Here is an 11,695-nt window from a genome sequence, read left to right on the forward strand (position 1 = left end):
TGCGTTGTTCAGCCTGTGGGCATGTGTGCGTGGAGTGTTTGTGTGCTGCTGTGCCTCGGCTCCATGTTGTTGTGCGTGTTTGCCGGGCTCCTGTCTGTCTGATGTGTGGACTGTTCCTGTTTCACATCCACCCCTCCTCCTCCTCTCGCTGTCTCACTCTTTCTCTCGCCCTTTTTCTATCACCCTTTCACTCTCTCTCTCTCCTTCCTCTTCCCTCTGCAATAACAGTGCTGACCTAGTTTCTGCTTGTTCAGTGCTGCCTGTGGAATTTTACAGCGGCCTGCCTTCCTGGCTGCCTCGCCGCTTGAAAAACGCAGGCAGCAAAGCATGACTGAGGATTTCTGTCTCCTCACGTCATTTAAGCTCTTACGCAGTCTTCTTTTTTCCCCTTCTCGCCAACCAGCAGAGCCGCACTAATTGACCCCTCTTGAATAAGTAATAGCATAATGTCGCCCGTCAAGTCGTTGGCCAGGTCGTCTTACGTGTGGAGAAGTGGCAGCATGAGCACATCTGCTGGACAATAAATGGGGAAAAATGCAAATAGCTTGTTGTGGCTTCTCAAGGCTTCCGCCCGTGTTCTACCAGATGCAGCAAAACAAACGTCGGCTGTGCACTTGCATGCAATCTCCCTCCCTTCCTTCCCTGCATAAATGCATGCGTCAAGCCCTTACCAGAAATGTCAGTTTTTATTAGTAATTAATCTCAATCCATGTAGGAATCTTCATTGGAATACCTTTCTAAAAGCTTGATTGTAGTATGGTAAATTAACCCCACCCCTCACTCCCTCCTCTCACTTGTCATTCCTGATCCACTGCTACTGTAGCAGCTCAGGTGTCATGTATTTGCTTTATTTCGAGCTAAATGCACATGATGCAAATGCTTTTCCCTTTCAGATTTCGGGGGCTGGTCATGGTGTCCGGGGAGAAGGTGCGGGACCCCATCCACGCGGGCCTTGTTCAGTCTCGTCTGAGTGAAAAACACCTGGCTGTTGGGTTAGCGCCCCTCTGCGTCGTCACACATTGCCAAGCCGAGGACGCCACTGTCCAGCACTTGTCTTCCCCTCCATTGACTCTGGTGACTGCAGACCCCTTTCACCCTCCTGACTCAAAGCAGGCCAAACCAGACGCTCAGCCCGAGGAAGAGGAACAGCAGGGGGAAGCTGAGCGGCTGGCGATGAAGGGGAAAAGACATGGTGGCCGAGGAGACGCAGTGATGGAGGATAGGCTGGAAAACATGGCCAACGGACCTAAAAATGCAAAAATCACACTGAGCTTTCCACTTAGCGCTGGCCCCCTCCCGGCCTCGCTGACGTCACCCAGCTACTGTCGTAACACATCATCATCCTCTTCCCCACACAGACGGCGGCCTTCTTCTAAGAGCTCAGATGAGGGGTCACTATGGAAACTGGACTCCACCATGGACGTAAAGCACAGACCTTTTAAGCCCTCGAGGCACGACAGCTCTCCGTCCTCCTCACCCTCCTCCTCTTCCTCTCCCATGACAGTACATGCACTTATCAGGAAGGATATAAAATCCCCGCCTCCCCTCAAGTGCTCCAAACACTCTCCAGAGACCCAGCTTCACAAGTCAGTGCCGGGGACCTGCAGCTCTTCTGTAGCGGCTTCTTTTGATGGAGACAGATGGGACGAGCGCCACAAGGCGGCCAACGGTACAGCCTCACCCTCACAAACGGCCCAGATCCTCTTCAGTCTGGGCGCCTCAGCCTATCACAGAGGAGGCGGGGAAGGCGACAGGAAGGAGAAAATAACAGGGAGACCAGCTGGGAAGCTGGGAAGCCCTCACGTACCAAGCCTACACCCTCCCACGCTGCACCTCCCGCCCCCGCTGCCACCACCCCCGCCTCCTCCATCAGAGGATCTCACTGCACCCCCCCACTCATCCTGCTACTCCCCCACTGACACCCTAAAGCCCGAGCTGATTTGCGGGGTGTGCCATCGGCTCTTCAGCTCAGCCTCCTCACTCACTGTCCACATGCGGTTGCATCGTGGAAGCCGCGCCCTCAGCTGCCGTTTCTGCGGCAAGGTCTTCATTCACAGCAAGAGACTGCATTCCCATGAGGCCTCCTGCAGGGTGTCAGGCCTGCCCTCTCGACTGGGCCCGTCTGTCGCTGTACAGCCAAAGGAAGAGCCGCTGGAGGAGGGCGAGGTGAGAGCAGAGGAAGAAACAGACACCAGCAAGGTGAGGCCGGAGAAAAAAGCCCATAGCCTGCTGGCTCGTATCCAAGGTGATGATGCAGCAGCCACAGAACTCCTGGCTGCCGATGAAAGCCATTTTGTCAAGGTGGTGGACGGCAATGTCATCTACTTCTGCTCAGTTTGCGAGCGCTCCTACATGACGCTGTCCAGCCTCAAGCGTCACTCCAATGTGCACTCGTGGCGCCGCAGGTACCCGTGCCATTACTGCGACAAGGTCTTCGCTCTAGCCGAGTACCGCACCAAGCATGAGGTGTGGCACACGGGAGAACGGCGCTACCAGTGCATTTTCTGCTGGGATGCGTTTGCTACCTACTACAATCTGAAAACGCACCAGAAAACCATTCATGGCATCAATCCCAGCCTCATCTCCAGTGAAAAGACAGCCAATGGCGGATACAAGCAGAAGGCTAATGCCCTCAAGCTCTACCGTCTCCTCCCCATGCGCTCACAGAAGAGGCCGTACAAGACTTACAGTGACACTTTGCATAACAGCCTGCTTATGACACCGGCTGAAGCACCTTCCCTCTCCCTGCCCGGCCTGGGCTGTGCTCCGGGGCCTGGAGACCTACAAAGCTTCATCAGTGGAGCCCATTCTCAGGGTGTCAAGCCTGACCCAGATGGTTTCCAAATTGACTTCCCTGTCTCTCTGGCTGCTGAAAACGAGGATCTTTCCACACTGCCACCCTTCCCCCAAGCAGACACGCCCCAGCTTAAAAAACACAACAGTGAGGCCCAAGACTTAGAGCAGGTTAAAGGCAGCTCCAAAATGTCTAGTAGCAGCAAAACCAAAAGTCACAAAGCGGTGAGAGGCACAGACTCAACAAGTATGCCCTCTGTGATCACATATTGCCACACCAAACCCTCTGTCATAGTTCATGGAACAGCCATGTCATCCTCTGTCATCATGCACAGCAACCAAGTCTCTCCTGGAACTGAAAAGAAGGAGTTCCCAGAACGCAGCGTCAATCCGCCCTCGCACAAGAGCACCGCAAAGTCAGTAAAGAGACAGCGAGACAGTGCTGACAGCCATAGAAAGAGGTCCAGAGAAAGCTCCGATCCATCAAAAAGTAGACAGGATGTGGTCACAGATAAGTCACCTTTCAAGTCCCGAAAGTCCCACAGCAAGGGTGACAGCTCAAAGCAACCCTCACCATCTATAGGGTCACAGGTCAGAGAGACGGGCCCGCTCTGCCAGATCACTGTACGTATTGGCGAGGAGGCCATAGTGAAGCGCAGCATCTCAGAGACAGACCTTAGGAGAGACAAAAGCCGCTCTCCCCCCAAAAACAAGAGAGGTGAGATGACTTCAGTGCATCACAAACACCACGTCCACAGCAGGGCCAGCCAGGGGGAGGAGGAGGACACAGGAGGAAACTCCAAGGAGGAGGCCATGGAGAACATTGTCAAGTCCCAGGAGGATGTGAGGGAGTACAACTTCCGGCAAAAAGTGCGCGAGCAGGAGAGCGACCACGACATGGAGGACAACTTGTGGCGGCCTTACTACTCCTACAAGCCCAAGAAAAAAACCCAGGCACATTTGCAGAGGTTCAAGACCTGGCAGAGGAAACTGAAGTTTAAGCGTGCTCTGCGGCTGAAGAGCAGAGCAGAGAGGCTGAAAAGGCGCGGGAGTACAGAGACAGAGAAGTCTCAAGATGAGGAAGAGGGCATAAAGCCGCCAGAGGTTGACACCTCAAAGAGTGAAAGCAAACAGGAACAAGTGAAGGAGGAGGCCAGTCCTGAGCTTTCCACTCCTTCTCTATCCTCCCCAAAGCCTCCTCTCGCTTCCTCTGTGACACCTACAGGACCTAAAAGGCGGCCGTGGACCAATGGGAATGCAGCAGAGTGCACTACTTGTGGCTGCTGGTTCTCCAGCTCCAGCAAGCGAGACCAACACGAGCTGAGTCACCTTCTGGAGTTTGTGTGCCTCTTCTGCCGAGCCACTTTCCCCTCCAGAGACAAGCTGGAAGACCACCAGAGAAGCCAACATCCCAAGCCCCCAGATTTCTCCTCTGCCCCCCACAAGGTGGCGCTTGGCGAACACCATGAATGGGTTAAACCTGTGGCAGATTGTAGTGAGGAAAAGGTGGACCAAGTCACCTTAGGTGTGAATAGTTCCAGTCCAGCTCGCCTGAGCAGGAGAGCCTTGTCACGGCACACCTGTTCACAGTGTCACAAGGTGTGCAAGACGTCCTCTGCACTCGCTCGTCACATCCGCCGCCACGAGTTAAGCAGTTCTCCGGAGAGGGAAAAAGAAGCCGATGTTTCAGTGCTCAAAACAATGGCTGTCAGCAGAGAACCAGTCCGTGAAAAAGGCCAAGTCGTCTCAGTTATCAGCTATTCTACAGCAGACCTCCCCAATAGCGGCGACTCTTCAGAATCACTGCACCATGCCAACCATCACAGTGAACCAATGCCCCAACATCGGCCAGCAGAATCAAGTGAAAAGCCTGCACTGGCCCAGTTTACGCCCACAGAACCTGAGAGAAAGCCCAGCCCAAAGATTGCACACCCTCCATCAGAGAGCCCAGTGAACTTGGCACCCACTAAAAGTCAGCTCACCCCGGCTACGCCCCCTACCGTGCAGAGTGTGCTGGTCATGAACAGGCCCGAATGTTTGGACTATCGTACCCCCAGCAAAAAAAATCTAGACATAGCGGCGAGCCCTGCTCACACTACGGTGCCCGCCAGCACCTCCTCTCACGTGCCCATGACATCACAGACCAGAATAACCACTGCTGCTCCCCCTGTTTCCATGACAACTTTGAACAGCTCTGATGGTGGATGCGTGAAACGGGATGGGGTCATTATGGACAGAGAGAGGCAGACTGGGGGTGCAGTGTTTGTGCATGCTGATTACAAGGAACCTCCCCTGGTCCAAGATTGCAGACTCCAGTCCCCTTCTCGCAGTCCATCTCCCAATGAAGCACAAGACCTCACTATGTCCTCCATACTGGCTCGAGAGAAGGAGCTAGAGAGGCAGCGAGAACGAAAAAGGGAGCTAGAGAAACAGAGAGAAAGGGGGCGGGACAAAGACATTGAGAGGACCCAGCACATGAATAGCCTTGTACAGACCTCCGAGGACCAAACTACGCTGTTAGTCCCCAAAGAGGAGCCCTTGAGTCCTGTGCCGTCACCCCAACAAATCCCATCTCTGACCACTACGAATGGACCCCCGTCACACAGACACACTCCAAAGTCTGTAGCAGCTACTGGACTCTCAGCTCTGGTCAACCAGCAGTCCACTTCACAAGGACTGGAACGGCTCACGCTGCCCATCGGGGCTGCCAGTGCCGGGGACCGCCCTTCTGCTCACGCCCTTCTCCTCCCTCGGGCACAGAAACCACCTGAGCCTGAGCGCCAGGACACTTCCAGAGATGCCCAGCAGGTGGATCCCCCACCACTTTGCTACCCTGTCCAGGATTATCCCCTGCCTCTCATTGTGCCAGACACCTATCACCTGCCCAAGAAGCAGGAAGACAACCTGCTCATGCCCTCCTACCCTGCTGGAGCTATTCCCTTCGGCCCTCTGGGAAAGGTGATGATGCCGAATGGTGCTGACTTGGCCAAGGTCCCATTCTATCCAGACCCATACCAGCTCCTCTATGGGTCCCAGCTTCTGGCCTACCCGTATAACATGACGGCTCTTCCTGTGGCTCTCAACATGATGGCACCCGGCGCGGACAAGGTAGAACCCCTGCCCTTTCTCCCGGCCATCTTCAACTACGCAGCAGGCGCGGGACCCTACATGGGCGCCACACCTCACCCGCTGGTGGCCAACCCCAGCCTCTACGGTGGCGGTGGCGGAGGCAGCGGCAAAAAGCAGCGAGACGGTGGCAGCAACAAACCATAACAGCATCATAAGGATTTTGGACAAGCCTGTATGGGTTAGGAGCTGGAGGGGGTGCATGGGCACGTTAGAGACCAGTGGTAGACATCCAATAAGAGTAGATGTGACAGGATGGGGAGGAGCTAAAACCGCCAAGGGGAGGTCAGTGTTTGTATCATCACTCCCCTCCCTCCTTCCGTCTTTGTTGTTTTGCCGTAACGTGTTGTAGATCTAGAACTTGATGAGTCATCCTCTCCAACCTGCTATATTATCTTAAATATACGAATAAGAACTGCGTACAGGGTGTGTTTTTCTGTGGGTGAAAAAAAAACAAGCTTCTCTGTATAATCAACCCACAACCAGGAGAAATGCTTTTTTTGGGGGGTCGCTCATCACAGTAACTCCAAACATGTTAGATATTTGAACACGACCACATCTGTGGAGAGCAAAGCTTGTACTGCATATGGAGGAAAGTTATGTGCGTGCGTGTGCGTGCGTGTGTGTGTGTGTGTTTGCACTATGACTAATATGATATCTGCATGAGTGGCTCGGATGATTCTGCGTGAGATGCACACAGCATCCCTACTTTAGTCGAAGTAGCTCCTGTAGAGTATCGAAGGGATATGTGGTCAATGAGAAGCTTAGATGCAACAACGACAGCTCAATGTCTCGGCACACCATGTTACTTGGTGGCCATCGACACTGTAGGATCTGTATAGCATTCACCATAGTTTATACCTTATGTGCACACAGGTAGACAAGTAGTGGTCACTTAAAGGGGGCACTTGTAGCTGCTTTGGATATGTAGCTGGTCACTGGGTAAAGAATTGCCGGCTGTTAACTTTTGCACTTCCCTTCATCTCATTTCCTTTACGTAAGAGAGGAAATAAAGAGTTAACTTGGATCATTTTTGTTCCCCTCTTGTGGAGTGGAAGTGGAAATTGGCTCCATTTCCTCAAGCAGGGCGAGGAAAGTGACAGCAAGGAAGGAATTTAAATGTAAAAAATCAAATGGATTCAGGGTATTGAGTTACAGTATTTCTGGATAAAGAAAAGGAAGCAAACGGGCGGGAAAGACTTCTGAGTTGACAATGAGCAGCCAAAGTGACGGCCGGACACCTCCAGATGCCCCCCTGGGGGCCATGTTGCTATGTTACGTGTTATCTCTTGTATGTTCGACCACATTGTTGTGAAGGCGGCTTCAAGGGGGCCTGAACCTAAAAATATGAATGTAAATTTTAGTCACGCGGTTAATGAAGTACAGCTGCATTAATGCTAGACTTGGTTTCAGTTCTTTTTTGTTTGTTTCACTCCAATAACCTATTACAGAACAGTATAACATCTGGTATGCATATATCCAGTAGTCCTAGCAACATGTCAGTAAACTTGGGTTCTGTATCCACAAAAGCATGAGCGACACTTGCTTCCTAACTGTTTGTATGCTCAAGCAAATCTGGCACCATGTGCACAGCTTTTCCTTTCTGTTCCGTCTCAATCTTCCATATTTCTGTTTAGATTGCCACCATAGGCCCGCTGTCACTTTCAAGCGGTATCGAGGCACTTTTTGGTTCCAAGCAGGGGTGCGAAAACACAGCGTGACCAACTGCAGGGGTGCACGAGCATTACCCCCTGGGTACGGTTACAAGCGTTTGCGTGTCTTTTTGGGAGGACAGGGGTGAGCGATGAAGCGAGTGACAAAACCAAAAGCATCGTGTCCCTCGGCTCTAACAAAATGGGCCATCTGTTCTTTTTTTTTTTTAAGGTTGTGTCTAAAAATTTTAAAAAGAAAGAAAGCCTTGCGGTCTCCAACGCAATATTTCAATCCATTCCTGTAGATGGACATGTATGTGTTTCTGGACCATCACGGTTATCATACAGACCAAAAGCATGCCATTTGACTCTTATTGTCGTGACTGGACTGGAATACAATCTGTCTACTGTAAGTTTTAGTTCTAATGAATGTGCCTCTGCTTTGATATTTAAATCCTTATCTAAAGTTACTATTGAGATGTGGATCTGCCAGATTTCAGCTGTCAAGGTGCCTTGTCACGGCATAAGAAATTAGATTTGTAAATGAAGGTTGTTCTTCAGATATGATTTGGAGATAGATCTCATGGCTTTGTTCGCTATGAAGCTGTTCATAGATTTAGGGGTGTGGCTAAACTGTTTTGGTATTGTGTATCTTGTCTAGGAAAATACTGTGCCATAGAGAGCCCACAAAATATCTTCGTGTTATTTTTCAAAAAAGATGTTTTTATGTTGCCTGAGGACTTTGTCTTTAGATTTGATACAAAGGCTTGTCGCCTCAGCTCTCCCAAAGTCTGTAGTCTCCTTTTCCAATTCTCTCCCTGTTTCTGTCTCTTTGCTGCAATCAAACAAAATAAAGTATTAATCTGATGACCCAACGACAATGACAAGTCACATTTTTCTGATAAAATGTTAAAATTTCTCATTGTATTGGATAAAAGGTGAAGTGCAATTTGTCTCTAATTGATTCTGCAAGAGGCACCGCGTGTACATCACAGTTTGCAGTTTAAATAATCATACATCTTGTGTGTGTTTTCCTCCTGTCTATGAAAAGATTGTCTACAATGAAAGATTCACTAGTCATCTCAAGCTATCTCTTCCCTCTACGACACACACACACTGTTTTAGCATTCCAGTGAAAACACCTGTTGCTCACACAGGCTTAATCAATTTAATGCAGAGTGTTGGACATCAATTACGTCAGGATAATTACTGTAATGGTCCCTCACGGGTTTGTCTCCTTTTTCGCCCTTTGCACGATGAACTGTGTGTTGTCCTGCGACCCACTGTCATTTGTTTACCCGCCCACATCCAATACCCATGCACTGCCCCCTGGCATGTTTGCCCTCTGGACCATCGCACAGTCCAGGACTACACACTCCTGCAGAACCTTTACGGCTTTCCTACGTAGGAGTCCACTGAGGAGCTTGACACCTGAAAGACCATACACTACGGGGGGATGATGGCAGATGGACTGCTGCTGCTCGCATTGAGTGTCACAGTGCTGGTGTGGGGAGCCCAGGGGCAGGGGAACAGACAGTGGAAGGTACTTTCAATATATATTTATTTATGTGACGTTCCCTCAAGTTAGAGTGTGAGTTATTACTTTTACATCGCTGTAATGTCACCCATGGTGTCCAGAATCAAGTCTCGGGGGATGCGACAGTTTACCTGGGCCAGCATAGAAATGCATGGGAGCCGCTGATGCACATCGCTGTCAACCTCACCAAGATAAGAGAGTGTGTGAGGAATGCACTGTAGGACATCACTGACATTTAATGTCTCTGATTTGATCATCTGTTTCTGCAGCATTAAGTCATCCTTTCAGCTGAGGACGTACGATCCAGAAGGAGCCATCTTCTACGGGGACACCAAAAGCGGCAGGGACTGGTTCATTTTGTCCCTCAAAGACGGCGTCCCTCTCATGCAAATCAGCCGCAGCGGGGTTCTCGTCAATGTGGCGGGGGGGCCCAAGCTCAATGACGGGCGATGGCACACGGTTCGTCCTGTGATGCTGCTGGTGGGGTTTGGGAGGAGGAGAATGGTGCGTCTCACTTTACTGTTTCTACCTCCAAGCTGGAGGTGAGCAACCAAGGACATTTTGTGGTCCTGGAGGTGGATGGCGCCATGGGGCTGGTAGCAGGTTTGCAGTCTGATAACATAGAGGAGGTCATCTCAGGGGACCTCAGACTGGCGCTTGGCGGGATCCTGATACCCAAGGAGAGGATGTTGGTTCAGGTACACTATTAACTAAGCCACCTTGCTCTGAACAAAGAAAAAGAATGTAGGGCATCTGGCTTTTTTGGCATGTGCCTGCATCCTTCAAGTCCCCTACCAATGTCTTTAGCGCCAACCAACCTTGACTCTTAGCCAACCAGCCCGTTCCTCTGCACGTGTTCAGCTAAATGCATTGTTGACTTTTTGGCTGCAGTTTGAGCCGCAGATGGACGGCTGTGTGCGAGGGGGCAGCTGGCTGAACCTAAGCATCCCCTGGGAGACAGAGGCCGACGAGCTCTGGCCCTGCTATCAAAACATCCAACCTGGCAGCTTCTTCCCTGGAAGCGGTCTCGTCATTGTCAACACCTCAGGTGGGGGCACACTGGTGTGTTAATTTGTCGTAAAATATTGCATAATTTTAGGGATAATTTGGTCTGATGGACGTGCTTTTATTTGTGGATGTCTTTCTTGCAGTGTTGCAGATTGCTGATTCACACAGAGTAAAGATTGAATTGTGGGGAGAATTCACTAAAATGGATGGTGCGATTCTGAGCATCAGGACTCCCGGCCTGGCGCCGATGTTCACTTTAGTAGCTGATAATAACACAAAGGTATGCGCATAAATCAGACATGATAAAGTCAATTGAGGAATCGTTTTTGAGCATTTGCTCGTCATGCCCGAGCCCATACAGGAAGTAACACTCTCCTTCAGTGGTCATAAAATGAGTCTTAAAGAAAACTTCAGGCGACTACAGATGATCTTTGGGACAGATTTGCTGGAAGTGCTGCATGATGGAGCTGAATCAAAGGTCACAAAAAAGCTCCTAAGTCCACTAAAGCATTCAGACCTTTTGAGCACATTGAGAGAAAGCCACATTGCCATTGGAGGCCTTCTCGGTCAGATTACACTTCATTAAAATGTATTACAAATTCTACACTGTATTCAACTGACTTTCCTCCACTTTTCAGGTAAAGATGACATGGGCTCCTTCTTGAGAGGCTGTCTGGAGAAGATCCAGGTCCAAGGAAAGGATGTTGACCTGGATCTGACATTTAAAAACATGTCCATCTCCTCCCACAGCTGCCCAGCGTAAACCACCGCATCAGACGTTCATTGTACAAATTGTGGCCTTGTTTATGTATGTCACAATCATAGTAAATCTAGTCATAAAAGAGAGCCAGAGTATTGCAATATAAAGTCATGCAGGTTTCCTTGGCTCAAAAATGTAAACAATATACAACAAAACTGCACAATAAAATTATTAAATGTTGAATACATTTAACAAGCATAAGTGACCTGGACCTTTTTGACTTCAACTATACAGTATTATGGTAATGGTTTAATTTATTTTGAACATGCACACAAGTTACGTTGGAATACATCACATAGTACAATTCACACTTCCACATGTCCAAAAAGGAGTAGGAAGAAGCAAAGCTTATTTAATCCTACCCCTGTTTCGCTTCACATCAATTACATTTGTTGACTTCCTGTATTCCAAGTGTACTCTTTGCCAATTTTAAATACATAGCAAAATGATAAGGCAGTAGAACAATATGGTACAATGGGAGCCGAAGGTTTATCATCACTGAATACATTATATAACAGTCATAATAAATATATAATAACTGATGAAAGGGTTAATAGTTGACAAAAACATAGATGGATAATGAGTGAGTGCAGAGAATGTACTCACAAAAAAATGAAGTTAGTATTAAGTGCAAGAGTGGTTAGACATTGCATTGTACAGTATGTACACAGTAATTCAGGACTCTTCTTCCTTGTAGCCTACTTTGTAAACATCAACTGCTTGGACTGTTTCTTGAAATCGCTCATGGTAATACCAGAGAACAATAGAGCGTATGAAGTGATTTTTGGTCCAGAACAAATTTTGCTTTATACAGTATTG

The 11,695-nt window shown here is 49.4% G+C and overlaps 2 protein-coding genes across 5 annotated transcripts in view; both read left to right on the forward strand.

The window, feature by feature from the left end:
• zbtb4 (zinc finger and BTB domain containing 4) overlaps positions 1-8,446 on the forward strand; it is a 31,440-nt gene extending 22,994 nt beyond the window's left edge. For all 4 annotated transcript variants that reach the window (XM_054799838.1, XM_054799839.1, XM_054799837.1 and 1 more), the window contains one exon: positions 894-8,446. In XM_054799838.1, coding sequence (XP_054655813.1) covers positions 910-6,066 — 5,157 coding nt within the window. In that variant the 5' untranslated portion in view covers positions 894-909 and the 3' untranslated portion in view covers positions 6,067-8,446. The remainder of the gene's footprint in view (positions 1-893) is intronic.
• Positions 8,447-8,601: 155 nt separating this feature from the next.
• shbg (sex hormone-binding globulin) lies at positions 8,602-11,053 on the forward strand. Its single transcript, XM_054799848.1, has 8 exons — positions 8,602-9,114; positions 9,210-9,307; positions 9,378-9,567; positions 9,645-9,806; positions 10,000-10,156; positions 10,260-10,396; positions 10,478-10,682; positions 10,755-11,053. Exons 1-8 carry the CDS (start codon positions 9,028-9,030, stop codon positions 10,877-10,879), a joined length of 1,161 nt encoding a protein of 386 aa, XP_054655823.1. The 5' UTR covers positions 8,602-9,027; the 3' UTR covers positions 10,880-11,053.
• The last annotated feature ends 642 nt before the right edge of the window (positions 11,054-11,695 follow it).

Source organism: Dunckerocampus dactyliophorus, chromosome 15, assembly GCF_027744805.1.
Source record: "Dunckerocampus dactyliophorus isolate RoL2022-P2 chromosome 15, RoL_Ddac_1.1, whole genome shotgun sequence".
NCBI classification, from domain to species: Eukaryota; Metazoa; Chordata; class Actinopteri; order Syngnathiformes; family Syngnathidae; genus Dunckerocampus; species Dunckerocampus dactyliophorus.

Coding starts and splice junctions, on each gene's coding strand:
- shbg (XM_054799848.1), top strand. CDS start 9,028: ATGATGGCAGATGGACTGCTGCTGCTCGCATTGAGTGTCACAGTGCTG. Junction 10,157..10,259: donor CGTCATTGTCAACACCTCAG/GTGGGGGCACAC, acceptor TCTTTCTTGCAG/TGTTGCAGATTGCTGATTCA. Junction 10,397..10,477: donor TAGCTGATAATAACACAAAG/GTATGCGCATAA, acceptor GAGCCCATACAG/GAAGTAACACTCTCCTTCAG.